At 41.0% G+C, this 25,536-nt stretch overlaps 2 protein-coding genes across 3 annotated transcripts in view; one reads left to right on the top strand and one right to left on the bottom strand.

Annotated features, from left to right (window-relative positions):
• Positions 1–8,221, bottom strand: part of SEC23B (SEC23 homolog B, COPII coat complex component) — a 45,111-nt gene extending 36,890 nt beyond the window's left edge. The window contains exons 1-4 of one of the 2 annotated variants that reach the window (XM_080814767.1): positions 8,105–8,221; positions 5,659–5,893; positions 4,492–4,549; positions 331–417 (exon numbers count right to left, since the gene is read on the bottom strand). In XM_080814767.1, coding sequence (XP_080670893.1) covers positions 331–417; positions 4,492–4,549; positions 5,659–5,879 — 366 coding nt within the window. In that variant the 5' untranslated portion in view covers positions 5,880–5,893; positions 8,105–8,221. The remainder of the gene's footprint in view (positions 1–330; positions 418–4,491; positions 4,550–5,658; positions 5,894–8,104) is intronic. The other variant, XM_080814768.1, reaches the window with a different exon arrangement.
• Positions 8,222–8,594: 373 nt separating this feature from the next.
• Positions 8,595–25,235, top strand: RBBP9 (RB binding protein 9, serine hydrolase). Its single transcript, XM_080814298.1, has 6 exons — positions 8,595–8,676; positions 17,768–17,902; positions 19,127–19,169; positions 19,977–20,082; positions 22,626–22,711; positions 23,114–25,235. Exons 2-6 carry the CDS (start codon positions 17,804–17,806, stop codon positions 23,338–23,340), a joined length of 561 nt encoding a protein of 186 aa, XP_080670424.1. The 5' UTR covers positions 8,595–8,676; positions 17,768–17,803; the 3' UTR covers positions 23,341–25,235.
• The last annotated feature ends 301 nt before the right edge of the window (positions 25,236–25,536 follow it).

Raw genomic sequence — 25,536 nt, 5'->3', positions numbered from 1 at the left:
CTAGTGGACTGGATAAGGAATGTACGAGAGAGAGAAGTCAAGAACGAACCCAAAGTTTTCAAGCTTGACTACAAGATGGAGTGCCCCATCACAAAGCTGGAGAAGGCTGTGGGGGACAGGTGCTGCACTCAACCAGTGATCCCTTTTCTAGCCGCCTATCAAGATTGAAAATAATGCCAGTAAGTGCACACGCACCATGACCAAGTATTCAGGATCCTGCTGCCTTCGCAGCTTTAAGTTGCCCAGAAAAGTAAGGGACACAGAAGCCAAGCATTTCAAGAGAAACTCAGTATTTAACACCACTCATTAAATGCATAACAAAGAAGTTACCTGTATCACATACTCAATTGTAGAAAACTGGGGCATCAATTCAGCAGGCTGATTCACCTCGGATATACCTGTGTAAGCGGGAGGAAACTGAAGAAAAGAAAACAAACCAATCTTTCATTAGGACTGAAAGATCTTTATGTTATACCTTCTATTTTCCACTTATAAAAATGAGTAATGACCATGTATTAATTCTGTAAAACACAGAACACTAAATAACAGTAAACTAAAATACAAAAATCAAAATTTTGGGGCACCTGTCTGGCTCACTTGGTAGAACATACAATTCTTGATCTCAGGGTTAAGTTCAAGCCCCATGTTGGGTATAGAGATTACATAAAAATAAAATCTTAAAAAAAAAAAATGCAGAGACTCAGTTCTCATCTTAACTCCTAAATCAGAGCCTGTATTTAAATACATACATATATCAAAATTTTAAATCAATAACCCTGCCTTATATTTATATCCATTGTAATCTTTTAAAAGGTATTAGGGCACGTCATAACTTCCAGATCATTAAAAAATGCACTGTTATAAACCATATCTTAAGTGCTGCTCTGCAAATTAAGGACTCAGATTTTAGCTAAACCCATCAATGGTTTAGGTGGAAGTCTAACACTTTTATTTGGGTTTATTATTTTAGCTGCTATCATCAATGAGTGCATATACACTGTAGAAAAACCAGCAAGTACAAGAAAATATAAGGAACAGGAAAAGGGGTGCACGTCTGGCTCAGTAGGAAGAGCGTGCGACTCTTGACCTAGGGGTTGTAAGCTCGAGCCCCAAGTTGGATGTAGAGATTACTGGAGAAAATAAACTTAAAGAAAAAAAAAAAAGTGGCATGTCTTTGGCTCAGGTCATGATCTCAGGGTCGTGGGATCGTGCCCCATGCTGTTGGGCTGCCTGCTCAGGGAGGAGTCTGCTTCTCCCTCTCCCTCTGCCCCCGACCCACTCATGTGTGTGCACACTCTCTCTCAAATAAATAAATAAATAAATAAATAAATAAAAGAAGAAAAAATCCCTCATGTTCCTACCAACTGGAGATACCTACTGTCAACATGTAGGCGTATTTCCTTTCAGATTTTCTCTGTTTAAGCACAGCTGAGCTCACCCCGTATATATAATTTTGCAAGCTGCTCTTTATGCTAAACACATTATCACAAGCATTTTGTCTTTAAAACTCTCCACAAACATTTTAAATTCATAGCTTATACAGCGATTTTTCTCCAATTTTTTTATTGTGGTAAAATACATATAAATTTTACCATAATAATCTTTGCTCAGTGTACAGTTCAGTGCTCTTAAATATTTGCAATGCTGTACAACCACCACCACCATCCATCTCCAGAATTCTTTTCATCTTGCAAAACTGAAACTCTTAACCTGTAAACAACATCTCCCCATCATCTTCTCCCCTGAATGTCCTGATATTTATCCCTTATTAGATTTATGATTTGCAAATATTTTTGCCCATTCCGTTGACTACCCTTTAGATCTGCTGATATTGTCTTTTTTTTTTTTAAGAGTTTATTTATTTATTTGACAGACAGAGATCACAAGTAGGCAGAGAGGCAGGCAGAGAGAGAGATGGGGAAGCAGGCTCCCAGCTAGGAGAGAGCCCGACATGGGACTCGATCCCAGGACCCTGGGATCATTACCTGAGCCAAAGGCAGAGGCTTTAACCCACTGAGCCACCCAGGCACCCCTGACATTATCTTTTGAAGCCTTAGAATTTTCACAATAAATTATACCAAGGGGCACCTGGTTGGCTCAGTCAGTAGGGCATGTGATTCTTGATCTCCAGGTTCTAAGTTCAAGCCCCACATTGGGTGTAGAGATTTCTACAAAATAAGATCTTTTAAAAAAGTTATATTAAACACAGACTTCAATTCTGAATGTAATAGGGTGTAGATAGGTCTTTAAAATTTAGGGCACCTGGGTGGCTCAGTGGGTTAAAGCCTCTCCCTTCAGCTCAGGTCATGATCCCAGAATCTGGGGATCAAGCCCTGCATCAGGTTCTCTGCTCAGCAGGGAACCTGCTTCCCCCCTTCTCTCTCTGCCTACTTGTGATCTCTGTCAAATAAATAAGTAAACTCTTAAAAAAAAAAAATTTAGGGCACCTGGGTGGCTCAGTGAGTTAAGCCTCTGCCCTCAGCTCAGGTCATGATCTCAGGGTCTTGGGATCAAGCCCCGAATCTGGCTCTCTGCTCAGCAGGGAGCCTGCTTCCCCCTCTATCTCTGCCTGCCTCTCTGCCTACTTATGATTTCTCTATCAAATAAATAAATAAAATTAAAAAAAAAAAGATTTGCATATTCTGAGGCAGCTGGCTCAGTCAGTTAAGTGTCTGCCTTTGGCTCAGGTCATGATCCTGGAGTCTCTGGAACGAGCCCCGGATCAGGCTCCCTGCTAGGGGGGGTCGCTTCTGCCTCCCTCCCCACCCCCTGCTCCTGCCTCAATCTCTCTCTCTCAAAAAAATAAAATCGTAAAAAAAAAAAAATTGCATATACTTCTGAATCTCTTGTGGAGGTTAATTTTGAATGTAACCTGCTTATAATTCCCAGGCCTTTACTTAGTACATTGATTGTTCTATTCATCATTGGACTTATTGTGTGATGTATCTGAGAAGGAGATCGTTAATTTTAATTACAATCAAATATAAGAATAAATAAATGCATGTTATTTATATCTTAAGATCCACTACAGGGCGCCTGGGTGGCTCAGTCGGTTGAGCATCTGCCTTCAACTGGGATCGAGCCCCATGCGAGCTCCCTGCTCAGTGGGGAGTCTGCTTTTCCCTCTTCCTATAACCCTCCTCCCCTCTTGTGCTCATGTGCTCTCTGTCTCAAAGAAACAGAATCTTTAAAAAAAAAAAAAAAACTACTAGAGCACTATATACTATGCTGAGAACAATTAATTTTTTTCTAACACCTTTACTAAGGTATATTTATTTTTTATTTTTAAAGATTTTATTTAAATAAATAAATATTTGTCTGAGAACGGGCAAGAGAGCAAGCATGCACACAAGCGGGGGAGCGGTAGGCAGAGCAGGCAGAGGGAGAAGCACCCACTGAGCAAGGAGCCCAGTGCAGGGCTCAGTCCCAGAACCCTGGGATCATGACCTGAGCCGAAGGCAGACACTTAACCAAATGAGCCACCCAGGCATCCCAGTATATTTTATACACCATAAAATTCACACTTTTAAATGTACAATTGATGTTTTTAGTAAATGTACAGAGTTGTGCAAAGATCACTACAATCCAGTTTTAGAATCAGGCACAGTTCATTTTAAACAAAAGTCTCTCATCATTTTTGAGCTCCTTCTAAGTTTAATAGTTTTAAAATTTTTATTTTTTTTTAAAGATTTTATTTATTTATTTGACACAGAGAGAGAGAGAGAGCACGCACAAGCAGGAGGGGCAGCAGGGAGAGGGAGAAGCAGGCTCCCGCAGAGCAGAAAGCCTGATGCAGGGCTTGATCCCAGGACCCTGGGATTATCACCTGAGCCAAAGGCAGATGCATAACAACTGAGCCACCCAGGCGCCCCAGTTTTGAAATTTTCAAATCAAAAAAGGGTCAACACTGGTACTTGGAACCTAAAAGCTACAAAGATCAAAAAATGAAAATTCATGGGGCGCCTGGGTAGCTCAGCGGGTTGAGCCTCTGCCTTCGGCTCGGGTCATGATCTTGGGGTCCCGGGATCGAGCCCCGCATGGGGCTCTCTGCTCAGCGGGAAGCCTGCTTCCCCTTCTCTCTCTGCCTCTCTACTTGTGATCTCTGTCAAATAAATAAATAAAATCTTAAAAAAAAAATGAAAATTCAATAATATACACCATCCAATTAGAATAAACTGAAGTCAAATGAAATATAGACAACATATCTGTTTTCTTATGGTAACATATTCACTGCTAACAGAACACATTAAAAAAGGGAATTCTCTGTCCCTCCACACTAAATGATAAAAGCCCACATAATGAAACTGAGTCACCATTCAACAGAGAAATCACAAATGTTCAATGTTCAATTATGCTTAACAAAAGCTATTGCCTGGAGTTCAGCAGAAACTGATGACTACCGGGCAGACACATATTCAACCTCGCTTAATTTTTTTTTAGAGTAGTTCCACCAAAATGAAACACAGGAAAACACTTAAAAAATTCACATACCTGATTTCTTTGGAAACAGAAATTACAGGCCCAAAGCTTTGCTCGATAATCAACCTGACTGTAAGAAAGATAAATAGTACAGGTAGGTACCGTTTTCATTTTTAATGCAGAAAGCAATCAAATATAATCCTCAAGTTGAGTAAATCACACAGATATGTTTCTGTGTGTGTGCAAGAATGGATGCAGGTATACAAAATGCCCACTGCAGTTAAGAGTCTGGCTGTTAAGTATGCCAAAAATTTCTTCCCTACAGCGGCAGTGAAGATGTAGTAAATCTTTAAAATTTCATGATTTTATATAAGTTATAGGTTATTCTCTTTTGCCCTATTATCTTAACTAATCTGTGTGATTTTTCTAACATCTTTATTGTTCAGATATGTGAAACTACTAAATTTCAATACTAAAAGCACACACAGGAAAAATATGGCTGACTTTCACCTCACCTAGCTCACTTGAAAAAGTTGGGAGGCATGCTTCTGGGTTGATATACTTCCTGGAACTGGTTAAAGATAATGCTTCAGTTGCTTCTTTTCCCCCTTTCTACACTCAGAAAATTAACAAGCAAGGCTAGCTCTTCAAAAGAAGAGCAGCATTGTACATATGGGTACATTAACTAAAAGCAAGGGGAATGTAATAAAAAATGTTCCCTCATATAAAAATCTTACATTTTAAAGAGTATTTCTGATACTCGTCACCTCTTTAAAAAGTTCTTTCAAATAATGCCCACACTTAAGAGAAATATAGGTCACCACCTCAGGTATAAAAAATTACACTTAACAATCATTAAGAGTTGTGATTTCTTCTACCACAGCATCACCATACCAGGTAAGTAGGAGAAAACTGTTTAAAGTTTTTCATTTTTGGAAAATGCTTTAAAAAGCACCAATATAATTTACAGTTAAGCCAAAAACAAACTGAAATTAGAAAAAAAAAAAAAAAAAGCAAATTTCAAATCCCTTCCCTTTGTTTCCACTTCATTCCCATAGGTTCCAATTTTACGGAAGGGATACTGGGGAGACTTTATAAGCATTCACTGTAAGAATCTCACCATTCACTTCTCTACTCAAATCTGATGACTTGCCCAAATTGAGTCACTTTTATGAAATCATGTAAATGTCATAATTTACTGTATTCTTCTTTTTCACTAGTTTTAAAAAGAATTCATACCAAAGTGGATTGAGAATGGCTTTGCAAGTTGTCCGGCTACAAAGCACAGGTTCATACTGTACAGGGGGCAGGTCTGGACGTTCTTTCAAAGGAGTAAGGAGACAAGCCAGGGGAACAACCATTCTCGTAGCCTCGAGACGGCTGGAAGGCCACACATTCCAACTAAACCGCACACCATCCCGTTCTTCATTCTGCTGAATGAACTCCAGATACGTTGCCATAGTCTAAAAAGAAACTGAAGATAGAGTTGTACTTTTATGTGAAATTCCCAAACTAAACTTCAAAAAAGAAGACAGTCACCTAACACAATGTTTTTTAAACACTTAGTCCAGAAGAACCAGTCACTGTAGGATGACATCTCTCTTCCCTTTGACCCCCAAAAGCCAAATAACTTCACAGTTATCTTTGACTATTGTTCCTTTGTCAACTCTCTCTAGCACTTAAAGAAATAAATAAAAGGTGTGGGGAGTTTACCATTATTTGATCATTTTTAAGCTTCAAGTTAATTGAATACTAATGAAAACCTTCTCATAGATCACACATCTCAACCAAGCAAATTCTAGTTCCCCTTTCCCAAGAGTAAGTCTCAAATCCTGTTTCAGCATCCACTACCTTCCCCCCCACCTGCCCTAATCCCCTTCCTTCTGTGCTTTAGTAAAGCAAACACTGTATTAAATTTTACCTTCCAAGTGATCTCATTTTTGTGCCCTTTCCCTTCCTCTCCTTGTTAACTGTGAAGACAAGAACTGGATGTTGAGGGCGCCTGGGTCACTCAGTGGGTTAAGCCTCTGCCTTCGGCTCAGGTCATGATCTCAGGGTCCTGGGATCGAGTCCCGCATCGGGCCTTCTGCTCTGCAGGGAGCCTGCTTCCTCCTCTCTCTCTCTCTCTCTCTCTCTGCCTGCCTTTCTGCCTACTTGTGATCTCTGTCTGTCAAATAAATAAATAAAATATTAAAAAAAAAAAAGAACCGGATGTTGATACGTGAATCCAATTCGTAATCCACCATCAGTTCTCAGCCAAGGTATTTCTACTTGGGATCACCAAAATTACAATGCTAGGTTTGCTACCATGCTGAGTGAGTCCTTCACCAAGACTTCTCTCTTCACCATGGTTGCTTATGCTCATGCCTCAAAAGATTATGGCTAATAAAATAACCATTTAGACTAAGCTTTTCAAACTCCCACAATGCCAACTCCATTGAGTGCTTCATACATCCTTTTTACATCCTAAAATCTAGGCTAAGGCTAACACACATCTCAGCCACTTAGAGTTCAAGGGAACAAACCGCTCATGAAAAATGGAAAAAAAGGCAAATTAAAGAATCTACATTTTTAGTAGCCTCTAGTGCTCACTTTATGCAGTGCTGAAAAACTGTCTCTATGTTATTATGAGAGGCGCCATACATACTGTAAATAATGTAGACTAAGGAAATGGTTTTTATATGGCTAGAAAGGTAAATGAAACAATTAGTTTACTACACACAACTCAGACCACAAAAATTCCAAATGTTGGCTCCAACTGAAACTCTAAGGCATGTATTTGTTCTTTCTGGCAAAGGCAGGATACTTAAACGCCTTTACATAGGACCCACCTCTGCAACTACCTGAGTGGGAATAAAAGCATGTTGTAATGTAACAATTCTCAGCAAGTACCTCTAAAGGTTTCATTAAATAACTGTTTCCCCATTCAAAACACTTCATTATTAAAAGGTAATGGCTCCATCCAATGTCCCCAGGCAGCTACGTATTAAAACCTACTCTTTCCATTTCCCACTGCCTCCCCCCCTCACTTCTTCTAGAGCATGGATTCTTAACTCTGGGCACAAAACCAACGGAGGACTTCAGAGGGTCAATAAATCTTCTCAAATTGTATGCAAAATTGTGTGCATGAACTAATGTGCATTTTTCTAGGGCGGTCAATTTATGGCTCACATCATACCCTCAAAGATTATCTGAAGAGGTTAATAGCTGAATGAATGAGTGAATAAAAGAACTTTAAAGATTTCGTAGCAGTATCTGCCAAAAGAAAAAAGACACACACACACACATACACGAAAAACTGAACCGCTCATCCCATCAAAGCATAACTTTCAGAACACAGTGGACAAGTTTAAGCAAAGTTTAATGGTTGAAAGGCAGTCGGAAGACCTGGGTCCTACTTCCAGCTGCCACGAACCAGAAGTCATTTCACCCACATTTCGTGTTACTCAACTGAAAAAAGGTTGAATCCTTCCGCACCCCGCGATTCGGAGGGTTCCCCAGCCAGAAACCGGCCGGTCGCACCGCCAGACCAGGAACGCGTCACCCTCAGCGGACCCCTGGGTCACTGAGTCCCTAAGTTCCTCTGCCCGCCGAAAGAAGGTTTCGTCCCAATAGCACCCACTCGGTCTCTATAGAGACTCTTGTCCGTGCCCACGGGCCCCCCATCACCGGCACTCCCACTCACCTGGCAGGAGCCCGTCACCTGGCCGCGTCCGCACCCACAGCTGCTAGCGCCCCACTCCGGCTCCCACCGCCAAGTCCAGCTCAGCTCTCAGCCAACTGGTCAGCGTCCCTGTGCGTCACTCCACGGCGCCGTCCGCTGGCCAATCAAAGAAGGCCTCTCCGGCGGAGGAGCGGAAGCAAGACTTTTAGTGAAGCCGTGCCGCCATCTTGGAGAAGGGCAATACAATCGTGCCTTGGTCAACGAAACCAAAATTCTTCAGATCCTAAGTTCCTTCACGTTCATCTCTAAACCTTTGTCCTTCAGAAAACTCCAGTGCCTGCCGTATTGCTTCCTAGGTGCAGCCTGCACGCCTCAGGGATTCGGCTGAGCCAATATGACTTCCGTTCGCCTAAGTAGGAAGTCCCTTTCATCGCCTTAGTTACCGGGAAGCGAGAATGATGACGTGAAGCACCGGAAGAAGGAGGGACCCCGTGCGGAGGAAACTGAAGCTTGCCGGGAAAAGGTATCAGCGCGGGAAGGGGCGGGGCGATGGAAGAGTGAGGTCGTCTGCGCTAGACGAGGGAATTCGACAGGTAAAGAAATGGTTCCTTAAGTTATTACCAGGTTTCCTCCTTTCGCTCGCTCTGTTGGATACGCGTTCTCTGCAGGGAATGGCGCCAATGCAGTTACTCTCTGCGTGTCTGTCTCTGTCATCCATCTACGAGAAGGTGATTAATTGAGAACTGTCATATTCAGGCATCCCAGGAGACTAACAAAACCGCTAACTCTATAGCGCACTGCTTTCCACAACCATCACAGCCATTATACACCTTTTTATAAGCGACAAAAATGAGCACGTTTATTAATCTGACCCAGAAGTACAGCCTTTCTGTAGTATATAAAAATAAGAAACAAAGCTATATAAACTTAGTATTATGCTTAGAACGTGTCTAGACATCCAAGGATTACTATTAGTTCAACTTAATATTAGTACACAATTTTAAATTACAGAACACCAATTAGTTTCTTTTTAAAAGGGTTTTTTTTTTTTTATTTGACAGAGAAAGAGAGAGAGCGAGCACAAGTAGGCAGAGCAAGCGGAGGGTGAGGGAGAAGCAGGCTCCCCGCTGAGTAGGGAGCTCCACGTGGGGCTCCATGCCAGGACCCTGGGATCATGACCTGAGTCGAAAGCAGCCGCTTAACTGACTGAGCCACCCAGGTGCCCCAGAATACCAAATAGTTTTAAGTCCATGTACCGTGAAACATAATTACTCTTTGTTTTTACATAATTACTCTTAATATGAAAAGTTTGCGGAATAATTATTCAGTTTTGTTGAAAGAAGTTACATTTTCCAAGTTCCTAAAACATTACGTCAGAGTAATATAAATTATATATAATTTACATTATATATATAATATAAATTATAAATTATAAAACTTGAATAAATTTAGGAAGTTTGCACTAATTTTTCTCTCAGTAAGGAAACAAACTCAAAATACACACATATTTGTATTATGGTTTACACTGAGAAAAGACAGCTGTGTCTTTTTAATCAAACATTAAAAGAGTATCATTTGCCAAAGGCTTGCTTTGTTTATTTGAACCTGGATTCTTTCAGTACTGGAAATTTATGAGAAGGATATTTTAAATACAATCTCACACATTTAAAATATTGGGAGTTTTTTTTTTTAATTGATTTTATTTATTTATGTATGTATGGAGGGGCAAGGAGCAGAATGAGAGGGACAAGTGGACTCCACACTGAGAGCAGCACCCCTAGGGGGCTTGGATCCCACAACCCTGAGATCACTACCTAGGCAGAAATCAGCAGTCAATTGCTTAACCAACTGAGTTTTAATCTAGTTTCCTCCAGGCGCCTGTCATCCAATCAGGTTTTTGTCATTGATCATGTGGGAAAGGGTGGAGGGCTCCTTCCAGGACGGCGTAAAATCCTTTTAAGGGTAGTTTCCTCTTAGGGGACATGGGGAGCTTGTCCTTGCCTGCCTTTCTTCCAACTAGCCTTCATCACTATCAGTTTTCTGTAAATTAATTTCTGTCTCTACGGAGTTGTGAAATAGCTTAGTCAAAGATAAAGGCACACACCCCTTATAATCGGATGGCCCTAGGGAGTCCTTTAAAAAATGCTCAGCATTCTTTGGAACTTCACCCAGTAAACTCTTAAAAGACTATTTCAAAATCTTTCCTAATTTTCGTGACGTATTATTCATCATCTATAATCTAATTTCTGTATTTCTGGCTCATGCTTATCCAACGTGAGAGTCATATATTCAGCAACAACCTGCTGGATATCTCTGGATATTCTTGGCACTTCAGTCTCCATATGTCCTGTTAAGATGATTGAACACGAAGGCCATTAGACTGATGTGGCTCTAAGGTTATGGCAGTCTAATAAGCAAACTAAAATGTAAGCATATGAATGCTTCGAGGTTATGAAATCAAAACACCAAGGATAGACAATCACGATGAGCCAACTGGACAATCAATTAATTTCTTCTGTTTCCATTCCTTCTCTGTGAAAGTGTTTTTCCTGACTCCTATTGGCAGAGGGCTCCAAACCACTTCTGGTTTGGTCCTGTTTGATTCTAACCGAATTTTGCTCAAATAAGCTCTTAGAATTTTAATGTGCCCCAGTTTATCTTTTAAACTGAATTCATTGCTCCCCTTGCCTTAAACTAACCTATCTCTTGTACTTTCTGTTTCACTTGGAGATACCATTCCTCTCCTAGTAACTAAAGAGTCCTTCCTTGTCTCTGATGTGTTTCAACACATGCCACCCCACAATATGACATGTTGGCATATTGAATATTTTAAGCTGAGAGTTTTTGAGAGAGGGTAGGTGCAAGGAAGGCCCCACTGACCTCTCCTGTCTCCCTTCAAACAGGCCTTCATGGGAAATAAGACCTTCATGGGAAAAGTGCCCTCCCTTTACCACGAGGAGACATCTGTTACCTCTGCAGACAGAAGGGCGCTGTGTGAGCTGGACTAGCACTGTCTTGGGTGAATCCACTATGACTACCTCTTTGTAACCTGAAGCCTTCAGCATAGCTGCCCCCACACACCTTCTTTTTGTCTAACCCCACCCTTGAGTACACCCTTGAGGCATGACATCCTTGACGGGCTCTGGAGTTATGACTATGACATGACACAACTATTTTCAAACATTTCCTCTGGGGGTGGTCTCCCAGGACATATTTCCCTGCCTCTAGGGCAAAAAAAAAAAAAAAAAAAAAAAGCAAGTCTTTTGAGAGGTGGGGTTGCAGAGATCTACTCATCTTGCAGCCACCCAAACTAAAGTCCCTTTAGTAAATCAGCTCTTGTTAAGCTGGACTTACTGGGCTTTTTCTTTGGTCTTATGCCTCCTTCACCCTTTGGAGGTAGTTTTGCATATACTTCCCTTAGAGGATGAGAGGAATCAGAATGAACAGGCCTTGCTAAGTTTCTTTCTGCTTACTACCCTTAGCTCATATTTTTTTATCCCATTGAATTTTCTTCACGACCTACCACTCTTCGTCACATAAAAACAATCTGGTTTAACTGCTTTGTTGGGTTGTCATTTCTTTATGAAGGCTCCTATGTCATGTAAAACATACTTAAAAATCAATTTGTAGGGGCGCCTGGGTGGCTCAGTGGGTTAAGCCTCTGCCTTCAGCTCAGGTCATGATCTCAGGGTCCTGGGATTGAGCCCCACATCGGGCTCTCTGCTCGGCAGGGAGCCTGCTTCCTCCTCTCTGTCTCTGCCTGCCTCTCCGCATACTTGTGGTCTGTATCTGTCAAATAAATAAATAAAATCTTAAAAAAAAAAAATCAATTTGTAGGGCTCAGTGGGTTAAAGCCTCTGCCTTCGGCTCAGGTCATGATCCCAGGGTCTTGGGATCAAGCCCCACATCGGGCTCTCTGCTCAGGAGGGAGCCTGCTTCCTCCTCTCTCTCTTTCTGCCTCTCTGCCTGCTTGTGATCTCTGTCAAATAAATAAAAAAATTTTAAAAATCAATTTGTATGCTTTTCTCTTGTTCATGTGTTTTTTGTTTCAGAGTCCCAGCCAAGAACCTAGAAGGGTAGAAGGAAAATATGTTTTTTCTTCCCCTACATCTCTGACACCCCAAACCTGAAACTAATAATGAATCACTTGGTTCTGTTCATTTTTTTAATTCTAATTATTTCTCAGTTCCATCTATCTACTTATTTCAAGCCCTCATTCTTTTTTGTTCATTTACTATAACAGCCCCCCAGAATGATCTCTCTCCCCAAATTTTGTCAAACCCAAATCTCACTTGGATTGCTAGATAGACTTTTCAGAGTCACACATCTGACCCAGATCATCCCTTGTTTAAAACTCTACCTAGCAAAAAAAACAAAAAAACAAAAACAAAAAAACCCCAAAACCAAAAAACCAAAAAACCTCTACCTGGCTTTAAGTCACTTACAGGATAAAGTAGATGCCCCATTTTGCTGTACAAGGGCCTCCATGATCTACTTACTTCAATTCTACAGCACTGAACCAATTGTCTTTCCCAGCCTATGTTGCTGTCTCACCTCTGTGCCCTTGTGCATGCCCTCCACACTGCTAAGAACAACCTGGTTTATGGGGGGAACAAAGGCAAAAGGAAAGAATGAAAATTTCCTTACTACTTACAGCTGATTGATGAGTCCTTGAAACAGGTAAAGTGACCTTCCTCTAGGAACTCAACAGCCTGGATGTTAATACTTTGCTAAGGGCAAAAGTCAATCTTAGCTTAACATTATCCCAACCTCCTAGATCCTTTAACATATAAAAATTCCTTTGGAAACTTCCTTTATTTCTACACCCAAGATCTATTTAGCAATCATCCTCCAAGCAAACAGCCCACTGATATACATCTGAAGAGTCTCATGGCTAGGGTTTTATTAAATCGTAATAACTGACTTTTTCCTGACAATAGCTAGCCTCCTCAGGGTCTTGGAAACCTTGCTTCCAAAATTCCTTAGAGACTTACACTATCCCTAACCCCCAGTTCCAACTTCAAATATAATCAATTGCTCCTCACAAACTCAGGGCAGCTTTTTCTGCCCATGGGTCCTGTCCCCATGCTTTAATAAAACCACCTTTGGGGACCAAAGACATCTCAAGAATTCTTTCTTGACCCTTTGCTTTAAACCCCAACATTTCCACATCATTGGTTGCCTCCCTTCTTTTCTCACTTACCTCCCACATGTCCTTCAGGACTCCAAAGAAGCTTTCCTTATATTTTCCTTTCTTATTGGTTAAAACAATAATACTAATACTAGGAGAGCCATAGAGGCTGATGGCTGAGTCTGTCAGAAAAATGAGAATGAGTGGTGCTTGGCTGGCTCAGTTGGTAAAGTATCCATCTCTTCTTGATCTTGGGCTCATGAGTTCAAGCCCCATGTTGGGTGTAGAGATTACTTAAACTCTTAAAAAAAATGAAAATGGTTTTGTCAAGTTCTTAAGAATGGCTCTTTCAATATTAGCAAATTATAAACCAGACATAAATGTGCATTTTCATTTTTTTTTGATTCATAAAAATGATTTTAGTTTTGAAACCAAGCTATTTCTTCTTTGATAATGACAAGCTCAGAAAAATGCTTGCCCAAGAGATAGAAAGTAAAAAAGAAAACAAGGTGGATTTATGTGTAAGTACATAATCTTTGCAATCATTGTTGACAAAAACAATCTGAGAAAGATGACAGTTGAGGCCATTACCTTATTTTTCTCCTTCTCAAAGGAAGAGCCAATTACCTTGCGACTGAGAAGACAGACAAATCTTAAATCTTAAGGAAGGATAGATCCTTTTTCAGCCCACAGTTCCTGTTAATGGAATGTCATTGTTTATTGAGCTAAAAACCACGAAGCAGGGGCATCTGGGTGGCTCAATGGGTTAAGCCTCTGCCTTTGGCTCAGGTCATGATCTCAGGGTCCTGGGATAGAGCCCCAAATTGGGCTCTCTGCTCAGCAGGGAGCCTGCTTCCTCCTCTCTCTCTGCCTGCCTCTCTGCCTACTTGTGATCTCTGTCTATCAAGTAAATAAATAAAATCTTTAAGAAAAAAAAGCACCATGAAGCAAGCAATCTCTAGGCTACAGAAATGCCTGTTGATTGTTTTAATTTATATTTAAATTTTAAACAGCTTCATTGTGGTATAACTGACACACAGTAAGTTGCACATATTTACAGTGTACAATATATATATATTTTAAAATTTTATTTATTTATTTGAGAGACAGAGAATGAGAAAGACAGCATGAGAAGGGGAAAGGTCAGAGGGAGAAGCAGACTCCCCGCTGAGCTGGGAGCCTGATGTGGGACTGGATCCTGGTGAAGAGGGAGCAGAAGCCTTGCTGAGGACAAAGCAAAAGCTGGCACCTTGCACCCCCTCTCCACCCACTCCCCTGGGTAATATGTGTGACATTCCTTAGGCACCCTTGTCTGCTCTAAAAGGAAAACAAATAGTTAACTTACAGAGATCACAATCCTGCAAGACAGGAGTCTCTCTTGGTTTATCAATGTCCTAGAGATTTACAACAAAGAAGCTATCTTAACAATAGCACAATTTCCAGAGGCAAATAACTCAGTTCCTCAAGCCCTAAGTAAAGTTAAATTTCTTCTAAACCCAAATCTCACTAACAAGGACACTTGATAGGAGAAATGTGAAACTTTATCTCTAGATCTCCAAGATAGTGTCGAGAATCATTCCCAAGCATATGGCCCACTGATACACATCTAAAGGGTCTCACAAGAAGATTTTTACTACTAGTAATAAGTAACCTTTCTCCCAACAATAGCTAGCCCCTCAAGGTCCTGGAGACCTTGCTTCCAAAATTCCTTAGAGACTAACATCATCCCCTTTGTTCTCACCTACCCAACTCCTGTGTATATAATCAGCCACTCCTCAGGATAACGGGGCAGCAGCTCTTTCTGCCCACGGGTCCTGTCCCCATGCTTTAATAAACCACCATTTTGCACCAAAGATGTCTCAAGAATTCTTTCTTGGTCGTCGGCTCCACACCTCATCCTACCGAACCTCACCTATGTTCTAGAACTTCATCACTGGGACTCCAGGATCATGACTTGAGCCAAAGGCAGTTGCTTAACCAATTGATCCACCCAGGTGCCCTAAAATGTACAATTTATTAACTTTTGACATCCATCACCACAATCAGGATGATGAGCATGTGTAATGTTTCCTTGTACTGCTGGCATTTTCCATACTTTTAAATAAGTGGAATAATATGGTATGTTCTCTTTTTTTGTCTAGTTTTATCTTTCACTCAGCACTATTATTTTGAGATCAATCCATGGTGTTGTCTCAGTTATTCATCCCTCCGAAGTGAATAAGGTTACATTTAAAATTCAGTAATATTGAACTTTTTTTTAAAAAGATTTTATTTATTTATTTATTTGTCAGAGAGAGAGAGAGCACAGGCAGGCAGAGTCGAAGAGAGAAGCAGCTTCCCTGCCGAGCAAGGAGCCCAATGCGGGACTCGATCCTAGGACTCTGGGATCATAACCTGAGCAGAAGACAGCAGCTTAACCAACTGAGCCACCCAGGCATCCAATAATATTGACCTTTTTTTTTTAAAAAAGATTTTATTTATTTGACAGATAGAGATCACAAGTAGGCAGAGAGGCAGGCAGAGAGAGAGAGGAGGAAGCAGGCTCCCTGCTGAGCAGAAAGCCTAATGTGGGGCTCCATCCCAGGACCCTGGGATCTTGACCAGAGCGGAAGGCAGAGGCTTTAACCCACTGAGCCACCCAGGTGCCCCTAATATTGACCTTTTAAAGAAAATTCAGAGTCTGAGGTTCAAGAAGAAAGGGCACGGATTGCATGGAGCACTGGGTGTGGTGAAAAAACAATGAATACTGTTACGCCGAAAAGAAATAAAAAATTTAAAAAAAAAGTATGTCAAAAAATAACAGCATTAGAATAAATTAAAAGCTACCACACACACAAAAAAAAGAGTATGTCTGGCTCTTCCTAAAGAACGTGGTGGTGAGACAGTGTATCCTTGATCACCTGCTTGTGCCTGTTCAAAAAATAAACTGCCTGAGAGTGTTCCTCAGTAACAGATACTGAAATACCTGTCATGTACACAGTGAGTAAGTCCATGGGAGGGGCAAGGAAGAAGCACTTTCCTGTTCATTCCCATTTATTTGGTTTCTTTATTTTAAAAGATTTTAGTGATTTATTTGAGAGAGAGAGCATGAGGGGATTAGGGGCAGAGGGAGACGTAGGGACAAGCGGACTCCCCGCTGAGCCAGGAGACCAGCTGGCTCTGGGCTCTATCCCAGGACCCCAAGATCATGACCAAGCCAAAGTCAGCCACTTTTTTAACCCACTGAGCTACAGAGGTGCCGCATGTTTACTCCCATTTATAACCACACATACACACTTCTGCCCACCTCAATATAAAAGTAGGGATGCTTGGGTGGCTCAGTTGGTTAAGTGGCTGCCTTCAGTGATCCTGCAGTCCTGGGACCAAGCCCCATGTGGGGCTCCTGGCTCAGCGGGAGTCTTCTTCTCCCTCTACCCCTCCCTCCCCGCTCATTCTCTCTCTCTCTCTCTCTCATAAACAAAATCTTTAAGAAAAATAAAAGATTTGGATATATCTGTGAGGCACGACTGGTTCCTAAAATTTCAGGACTGCATATAATAATAGGTGGTACACTACTTCATTGCTACCTCAGTTTCCCCAGTCTCTAAATTGGTTTGAGTATGAATCTTATCCATGTGCACCTTTTAAAAAGACAGCATTTAAAGCGATGAAAAATAACAATCAGGGCTGACAGTAACTATTGTACTAACAACTGTTTTGAAATGAGAAGGAAAAATAATAAGAATTTCAGGAGTCCTCAACTCATAAATAGGTTATTTCTGTGTATTGGAACTAAAAACACACTTTCCTATAGAAATACATCGTAATTGTAGTAAAGAGAGAACAAATTCTGGGCATGTCACAGCCTGTCCTAAATAAGGTGGTGAGTGTAAGGACCTATTTTGTATTTTTATTTTAGCCAGAGGCTTCCATTGAGGTTAAACGATAACTTTGTTGTTTAACCCTTAAACTGTCCCTGCTCCCCTTCCCCCAGGGGACCTACTTAAAACAAGTCCCGGAAACCAGCCTCAGGTAACAAAGCACAAATACAAGGGTGGGTCAGGCCAGGTGGAGACATCCGATCAGTGGGGGCGCATACTGTCTCCTAGCTACCAAGGTGCTGGGCCAGTTTCCATGGCTACTGTGGGGTGAATTGTAATTCAATTAGCCACCTGTGTGTGGCCAGGCCCAACCACATGGCCTTTGCTCTATAAAAGTTAGTCTGGAAAGCAGGGAGGGGTCACCCTCTCTCTGTAAGAGGTGCGGCTCTGGCCGGCCAGTTTGATTCTTGATGCTTGGCGCGAGATAAAGCTTTGCTTGACGTTCGCTTTGTATCCGTCTCACTCCTTTAATCACGGACCCATTATTCAGGCATAACAGTGAGAGGACTAGCATAAGAGGCAAGCGGAAGGTGGTTCACATATGATGGAAACTCCCGGGTTTGCTTTGGCCGCCACGTGCGGTGAGTACCGCCGGAGTCAACGAGCAGACCCACGAGCTCCCAGAACTACAATTCCCAGAATGCCACGGCGGAGACTCCTCAGCGGATTCATTCTTGGGCTCCCCGCATACAGGTTTGGCTACTGGGTGAAACCGGACCCTCTGCGCTCATGGCTTCCCCAAGCAAGGCAGTTATTGTTCCCGGGAACGGAGGCGGCGATGTGGCCACCCACGGCTGGTACGGCTGGGTGAAGAAGGGGCTGGAGCAGGTAAGAGACACGTCTGGCTGCTCTGGGAAGTCAGGTTGGAGCCCGAGGGGACGGAAGGGATGGAGGGCTCGGAGGACTGAAGTTGGAACGTGTGTTCCCCAGCCCCTACCCCACCCCAACACTCCCCCTTCAGCAAAGGCCAGTGTGTTTTCATGCCTCTCCCTGCTGCCCTGTCTCGAACTCTAGTACTAGTGGTCGGAATTCTGGTGGGTGAAACTGCTTGGAAGACTTCTCTGAGGGCTCAGGCACTAAGAGTACAAGGCACCACTTCCTAGAGCCCCCTCCGTTTTCCTGCATCTGCCCCTGGTTCAGATGATTGTACATCTGCTTCTCTGCTCCCTGCCTCTGATTTTTAAAACATAATATGTAATATTTGATATGTAAAAAAAATGTATGTAACATATATGCAAATTATGAAGTATAATGTAATGAATACCTGAGGCTCCCTCACCAAACTAGAATCTGCAACATTAACAATACCTTTGAAGCCACATGTATGTCCCCCCCATCCCATTTCCCTACCATCCTGAAATCTTTTTCATTTCCCCTCTTATGTGCTTTGAACAATATATTTAATTTGGCTTCTTTATGAGCTTTATGAAAATGACCAGCAGTGGTTGTCTTGTGCATCTTGATTTTTTTTTAACTTCTTCCATAACCAGGCAATAGGACTGCTTCCTGGATTGCCATCCTCTAGAGCTCTAGAGTATGTTTCTAGAATAAAGTTCCAGGGCTGTGGCTGAAAACCAAGGCCAGAGCTACAAACCAAAAATATCAGGGGTGAAGCTGTCCAAGAGGGTGGGATCTCCAACTTTCTCTTCCATGTTTCTGTACCATGTTTTACCTAATCCCTGGGACACAAACTGACTACAGTCAGTTTGTCTAGAATGCATTCATTCATGATACCTCTATAGTATCTGTTTACAGCAATAAACGAAGATATATAAATGCTGATATAGGTCTCTGTATATAGAGACCTACAGAGCTAGCTACATATAGAAATACAGACAGATGGAGTTTATCACTAGAGGGATTGTGTGTTCATATGTAATCCTCATTTTATTTCATATTGTGTGTTCATATGTAATCCTCACTTTATTTCATAATATAAGCAAATATTTATTGAATTGATAAAGATCATATCAGGTGTCTCATTTCTTATTAGCAAAGTATTCGTTGTAATTAAGATCTTTATTATAGCTTTTTTTCCCCCTCATATCATAGATACCTGGTTTCCAGTGTTTGGCTAAAAACATGCCTGACCCAAGTAAGTTCTAAACATGTTTTTAAATAGCCTCATCTTGTTGGGTTTTGATCTTACCATTTTCCTGGTAGAGAACAAGAGTATCATACCAGAGAAGCCAAAGGGAATATATACCTAAGAATGAATGGTGGCAAGTAGTTTAGGGAAAAGGGTGTAAACCAAAAAATAGTCTAGAAAATTCTAGTAAGGATCAAGAAAACACCTGGGCTTGGTAAAATTTGATTTTCAACTTTGGAGGTCACTCGATTTTCCCTTCTCGAGGTCAACAGATATTTTCAGGCAAAATTTATGGGTGTTTCATGTGAGACAGAGATATGATAAAACTTTACAGCACCTATAGGAGATTGGAATATTTCAAAATGTAACATTGCCACTTTTGTTCTGACTGTGCCTATGACCTGTCTCAGGAAATTTTTCTTGGGAAAAAAGAATATGTATATGTGCGTATGAATTTGAGAATGTGGTGTAGAGTTTTTTTTCTTAAGTTTGAAAGTTCACATTAAAGCTTCAGGGTTATATTTTTATTTCCTCGGCATTTTCTTAAAAGAACATGGTGAAAAATAAAAGCAAAATCAGATAGATAGATGGATAGATAGATAGAACAACACTGTGGATCTGGGTCTTTCAAACAGCAACAGAGCAACAACAGCCAGTACATCATTGGCTCTGTTAAAACAGCCCCATCTCCCATTTGGTCCTGCAGTTCTTAAATTGAGAAGTGCTGAGTAGTCATTGATTAGAAAGGTGGGACAGGATTAGACTCTAAGACTGTCCTATCAAATGACACTCTTTCTTTACCCTGAACCTTAGTTACAGCTCGAGAGAGCATCTGGCTGCCCTTCATGGAGGCGGAGCTGCACTGTGATGAGAAGACCATCATCATAGGACACAGTTCTGGGGCCATTGCAGCCATGAGGTGCGATCCTTGCTGAATTCTCCCCCGATGTGGGCTCCAGCTGGTTTGCAGACCTCATTGCAGTTCTTTGAATATGCCAAGTGTGCACCTGCCTTAGGCCTGTGTTTGCCATTGTTTTACGTGGAATACTCTGTTTCTAGCTACTTGTATGGCTTTCTCTTCTTTAAGTCTCTAATGTCTCTTTCCACTGAGGCCTTCTCTAGTCACTTCAGATGAAACAGCAACTTCACCCTGCTGGCTCCTACCCCCTTTATATCTTAGTATCCCCCTTTTTATCTATAGCACTTTTCACCACCTGATGTCCTGTTTATTTGTCTGTCTCCAGCCAATAGAAATATGAGCTCTGTGAGGGTGGGATTTTGTTCACTCTGACACTGAAACCAGTCACCTAGAAGAGTGTCTGGAATATGGTAGGTGCTCAGTAAATATTTGTTGGAGGGTGGAGGCTGTTACCTCCCCGCCACCCCCCCTCCCCCGTACCTCCCCCCACCCCCCTGCAAGTCCTTAGGATTCATGGTGCTTCCCTGATGCTCTTAGTTAGAACATCAGGTCTCTCTCCCTTTAAGCTTATAAGGCCTAGAGGATAGGACTTACTGGCTGAGTAAGCATATTAGGGTTGAGTTTCTTCCATATTTGCTAGGAATATAGTTTTTGTGTAGCCCCTTGGCCCAAGCAGTTGCTCAGGGTGTCCTATGAATTGCTTGTCAGAGAACCTTGCCAGATTCCATAATCTTTCTGCCACACCATTCAAGGCTCTGAGATAATGCTTCCCAATGTGGAGCTACAGAATTTCTGTATAGTCCTAATGTTTATGAACTGCTGGGGGTTGTCTGGAAAATGAAGAAATCCCTTTATGCTGAAATCTGTACCAACCCAAGGCCACTGCATTTTTCTCAGGCCATTGGCTACTAAAGTTGTGTCTTCTTTTAAAAAATCCCTGAAACTTACTGTGGGATTGTTTGCAACCTTCTAAAAATTAACTTCTAGAGTTAAGGTAGGCAAGGAAAAAACAGATGCCAAAACTATGGGATATAAGACTGTAGGGGAACAGGAGATTGATAGAGTCACAGAGGACCACCCCACAGATTACTTACTATTCACGAAGGGGACAATTGTCTCTACAAGGGATATCTGATAGCACTCACCCTAAGTAATCACACTTAATCTCACCAGTAAAGGGACTCTGGCATTGTGTGTCTCTGACGTGACAGAGTGGGATGGACACATTGCCTATGTAGTATTCTTGCCAAAAATGTTTAACTCTAACCTCTGATCTTGAGGAAAACAGCCAAATTCAGTTTAGGGGATGATGTACAAGACAACTGGCTTAAAGTCTTAAATGTCAATGTCATTTAAAACAAAAAAATTTAAAGTGACTAGAGAGTCATGAAAACCAAATGCAGTGCATGATCTTTATCTAGGATTGAAAAGCAGTTTTAAAGAACATTTTTGGTACAACTGGGAAAAAATGAATACAGATAGTATCACCGTTTCTATGCTAAATGCACTATCTATAATAATGGCACTGCGGATAAATGAGACTACCTTGTTCTTAGGGGATACATGTTGACATGTTTAGGTGTGAAATGTGTTAAAATAAATGAATAGGTGCTTGTTCTAGGTTTGAAATTTTTCAAAACAAATGTTGGGACAGCAGCTCTTTCTGCCCATGGGTCCTGTGCCCATGCTTTATTCAAACCACCTTTTTTCACAAAAGAAAACAAAACCAAACCAAACCAACAAATGGCTGGGCAAAAAGTTTAGGCTGAAAACAAAATACCAACCCTAAATCTTTCCTGGTCCAAAGGCCTCTGGAAACAATGACCACTCCACATCTTTCCCTAGCCTAGTCTTTGCTGAGTGAGCAGAACCTTTTGCAAATAGCTGAGTGTCTGTTTGCCAGGCACTATACTAGGCACCAGGGTCACAAAGATCAAGGAGACTCACACCTGCCCTTAAGGAACTGAAGGTTTATTGGAGAAGATAGATATAATATGACACAAACAATTACTACAATGCAATGTAGTGTGTGGCAAAAGACGTACATTTCCATCATGGTACAGAATTTCTTAAAATATGGTTCACAGATCACTGGTATTTGTCATCTGGGTTGGAGAAGGTGTCATGCCTTAAAATGCAGATTCCTGGGCCTTGTATCAAGCCTCTGCATCAGATGCTCTGGGCTGAATCTACAGGTTGACCAACAAAGCAATGCTGATGCACACTGAAGGTAGGTTAATAGGCACATCAAAGAGAATGATTACACTTTTTATGTTTTTTTTGGGAAAGGATTACCAAAGAGGTTTGGACTACCTTGAAAAAATGAGTAGAAACTCACCAAGTGGCCAAGGGTAAGCCATTAACACTGGGCTTGTAGTTCTGCAGTTTCCTTCCTAATTTTCATGTTAAACTCAATAAGTGATAGCACCTGCTTTCTGTAAGCTGAATCAAATGAATTTTCAGGTTTGGTTTTGTTTTGTTTTACTTTTTGGCAGTCAGATTTAACACGTAAGTGTTAGCTGACATCATTTCTTTTTCTTCAGGTATGCAGAAACACACCGAGTATATGCTATTGTGTTAGTGTCTGCATACACCTCCGACTTGGGGGATGAAAACGAGCGGGCCAGTGGTAAGTTTGAAGGCAGAAACCAATACAGAAAAGCCCTTCCTCTAGTCACAAGGATGCTTGTTCAGTTTAAACACACTGGCTTTTGGATAGGCTAAAAAAACCTTTAGTAGCATTTGAGAAACATTTACTGCCCTTCTTTAGATGCAGATTAGGCCCTTTGAGAGGTGATAGACCACTTCCTAATACATTGACCCCTGATTTTATCTGAGCCATGTACTCCCCCTTCCCAAGTGGCTTTGGTATGAAGCTCTACAGATTTGAAAACTAAGGACTTCTAACTCGCACGTAGGCACTGAATCTTTGTGTCTCCACTATGGTCTTTGCTAGGTATTTTACAGTGGCTAGAATGGAAATTATCCATGGGTGGTAATAGGTTATATATGTATGTTTTTTTCCCCATAGGATACTTCAGCCGTCCCTGGCAGTGGGAGAAGATCAAAGCCAACTGCCCTCACATTGTACAGTTTGGCTCCACTGATGATCCTTTCCTTCCCTGGAAGGAACAACAGGAAGTGGCTGATAGGCTGGAAACCAAATTGTACAAATTCACTGACCGTGGCCACTTTCAGAATGTGGAGTTTCATGAACTGATTAGTGTGGTAAAGTCTATGCTGAAAGTACCAGCATAGACAGGATGGTTTCTGCTATTTCGCATTCCAGTATATGGACAGAGCAATTATCAGGTTATTAATAGATAAAAATCATCTGTGACCAGATGATTAGTGGACACATAAATTAAGTTCTGAAAAAAACACAAGTTCAATGTTCAAAATAAGTTAGAAACAGCATTTCCATTTTCCATAGGATCTATATCTCACAAACTGCTATGAACTGAAGCAGTGTTTTTCCTATTTGATTTGGGACATAAGGACAGTTTATCTACCTTTATCTGTCCAAAGTGAATAAGCAGAAGTGGAATCCAGGTTTCCTGATTCCCAGTCCAGATTAAAACGAAGTAGTTCTGTGTATGTTGTAGGAGTGGTACTCCTCTTTGGAATGAACCTTTTGTTATTTTGGGAGGAAAGAAAACCTGACTAAAGGTCCAGAATGCTGGCTTAGAGCTCAAACCACTAGCTATTTTGGGCTGGCCCAGGACATTAAACCCACACCAGGGCCTCCCATCTTTATGACACCCTGCCCCGGTCCTTCGTGTTGAGGAAGAATGATCCATACATAACGAAGAGTCAGGTCTGCCAGGTCAGACAGTGACCATAAGCCCAACCTGGACATACACATGAGCACAGCCAATCAGATCTGTGCTAGATTAGAGTGGTGGTGATTAGGGCAACATGGAGAACTCATGCTTTGTCTAAATTGTTGCCATATGGGAAGGGGGAAGGGTATTGTCAATTTTCTGATTTTTTTCAAGGAAAAAACTATGCAGTGGTTTTTATATTTAGGGACTATATATATGTTTGTATACACAGTTCATATGTATATGAGTTATATTCAGTACATGTACATATGGATGATGTAATTTGGCAGTGACAGCATAAATAAAAAATTTACAAACACTGCAAGACACACAAAGTCCAAGTCACCCATTTGTGACCTCTGCCATTAGGACTGACTAAGCCAGGTGCTTTAAATGATTCTTTGTGAAGCATAAGAAATGAAAATAATGTCAAAGGATGTAATCATGGGAATAATTTGGATTTTGTTACAAAATCTTAACTATTTTTTAAAAGAATCTTTCCATACCTCAAATTTTGTTCTGTAAAGAATTCTACCTTTTAACTTCCATGGTCCTTTGGCTCTCATTTAAGCCTTATTCCATGATTTTTTTTTTCCCCTGATCATATTCCCTCAAAAAAATGCTTTTTATTTCCCAATATTTTTTGGCTATTATGATCCCTAAGTATTGCCTCAGACAACTTCCAGTGACTTCATACTTGATGTTGCAGAACCTGATGTTTGCTACAAAGATGTGAATTCCGTGTTTATGTCTAAAGGAGATTCAAAGCCATCATTTTAACCTGAAAAGTTTTGGTTTCTAAATGTGATCAAAGAAAAAAAGACTCTCAACATTTAATGGCAATTATCTTTGGGGAATGGGAATTTTAGATATGGTGTGGTGGGTGTCTCCTTTTTATTTACCTGGGTATTTGAGTTTATTATAGTGAGCATGTATTACTTTTATAATTAAAAAAATTAAGAATTAAAACAACTCATTTGACGTGTTAGTGAAAAGCAAATTCAATAAATCAATTGAATAATAATTTTCTTAAAGAGGTTGTTTAGCAATAATTTGATCAAGCCTATAACCAAAATTTGATTCTATTTGGATTATTTGGAATTAGTCATTGCTCTACTTACTCTCAGTCTTTTTTTCTGAAGTCCTTTGTCAAAAAATTACAAACTGGGGCACCTGGGTGGCTCAGTGGGTTAAAGCCTCTGCCTTCAGCTCGGGTCGTGATCCCAGGGTCCTGGGATTGAGCCCTGCATGAGGCTCTCTGCTCAGCAGGGAGCCTGTTTCCCCCCTCTCTGTCTCTGTCTGCCTCTCTGCCTACTTGTGATCTCTGTCAAATAAATAAATAAATAAAATCTTAAAAAAAAAAGAGAAGCCATAAAAAATTACAAACTTATACAAATAACAGTTAATAATATGTTGTCCTCCTCTTCCACAGAAAGGCAACAAATCTATACAATTGAGAAATAAGTAATTGTGATATTCTTCATTCCTATAATTAATCTAGACCTAGTTGTGTTATCCAATATGGTAGCCAATAACCACAGGAAGCTATAAGATTAAAAATCCAGTTAATTCACACTTGAAATTCATACATTTCAAGTTTTAACAGCCACAGGTGACTAGTGGCTGCTTT

The sequence above is a fragment of the Martes martes genome, assembly GCF_963455335.1.
Source record: "Martes martes genome assembly, chromosome: 9".
Classification (NCBI taxonomy): domain Eukaryota; kingdom Metazoa; phylum Chordata; class Mammalia; order Carnivora; family Mustelidae; genus Martes; species Martes martes.
The sequence above is the reverse complement of the archived record's forward strand: the minus strand, read 5'-3'. Positions and strand labels throughout refer to the sequence as shown.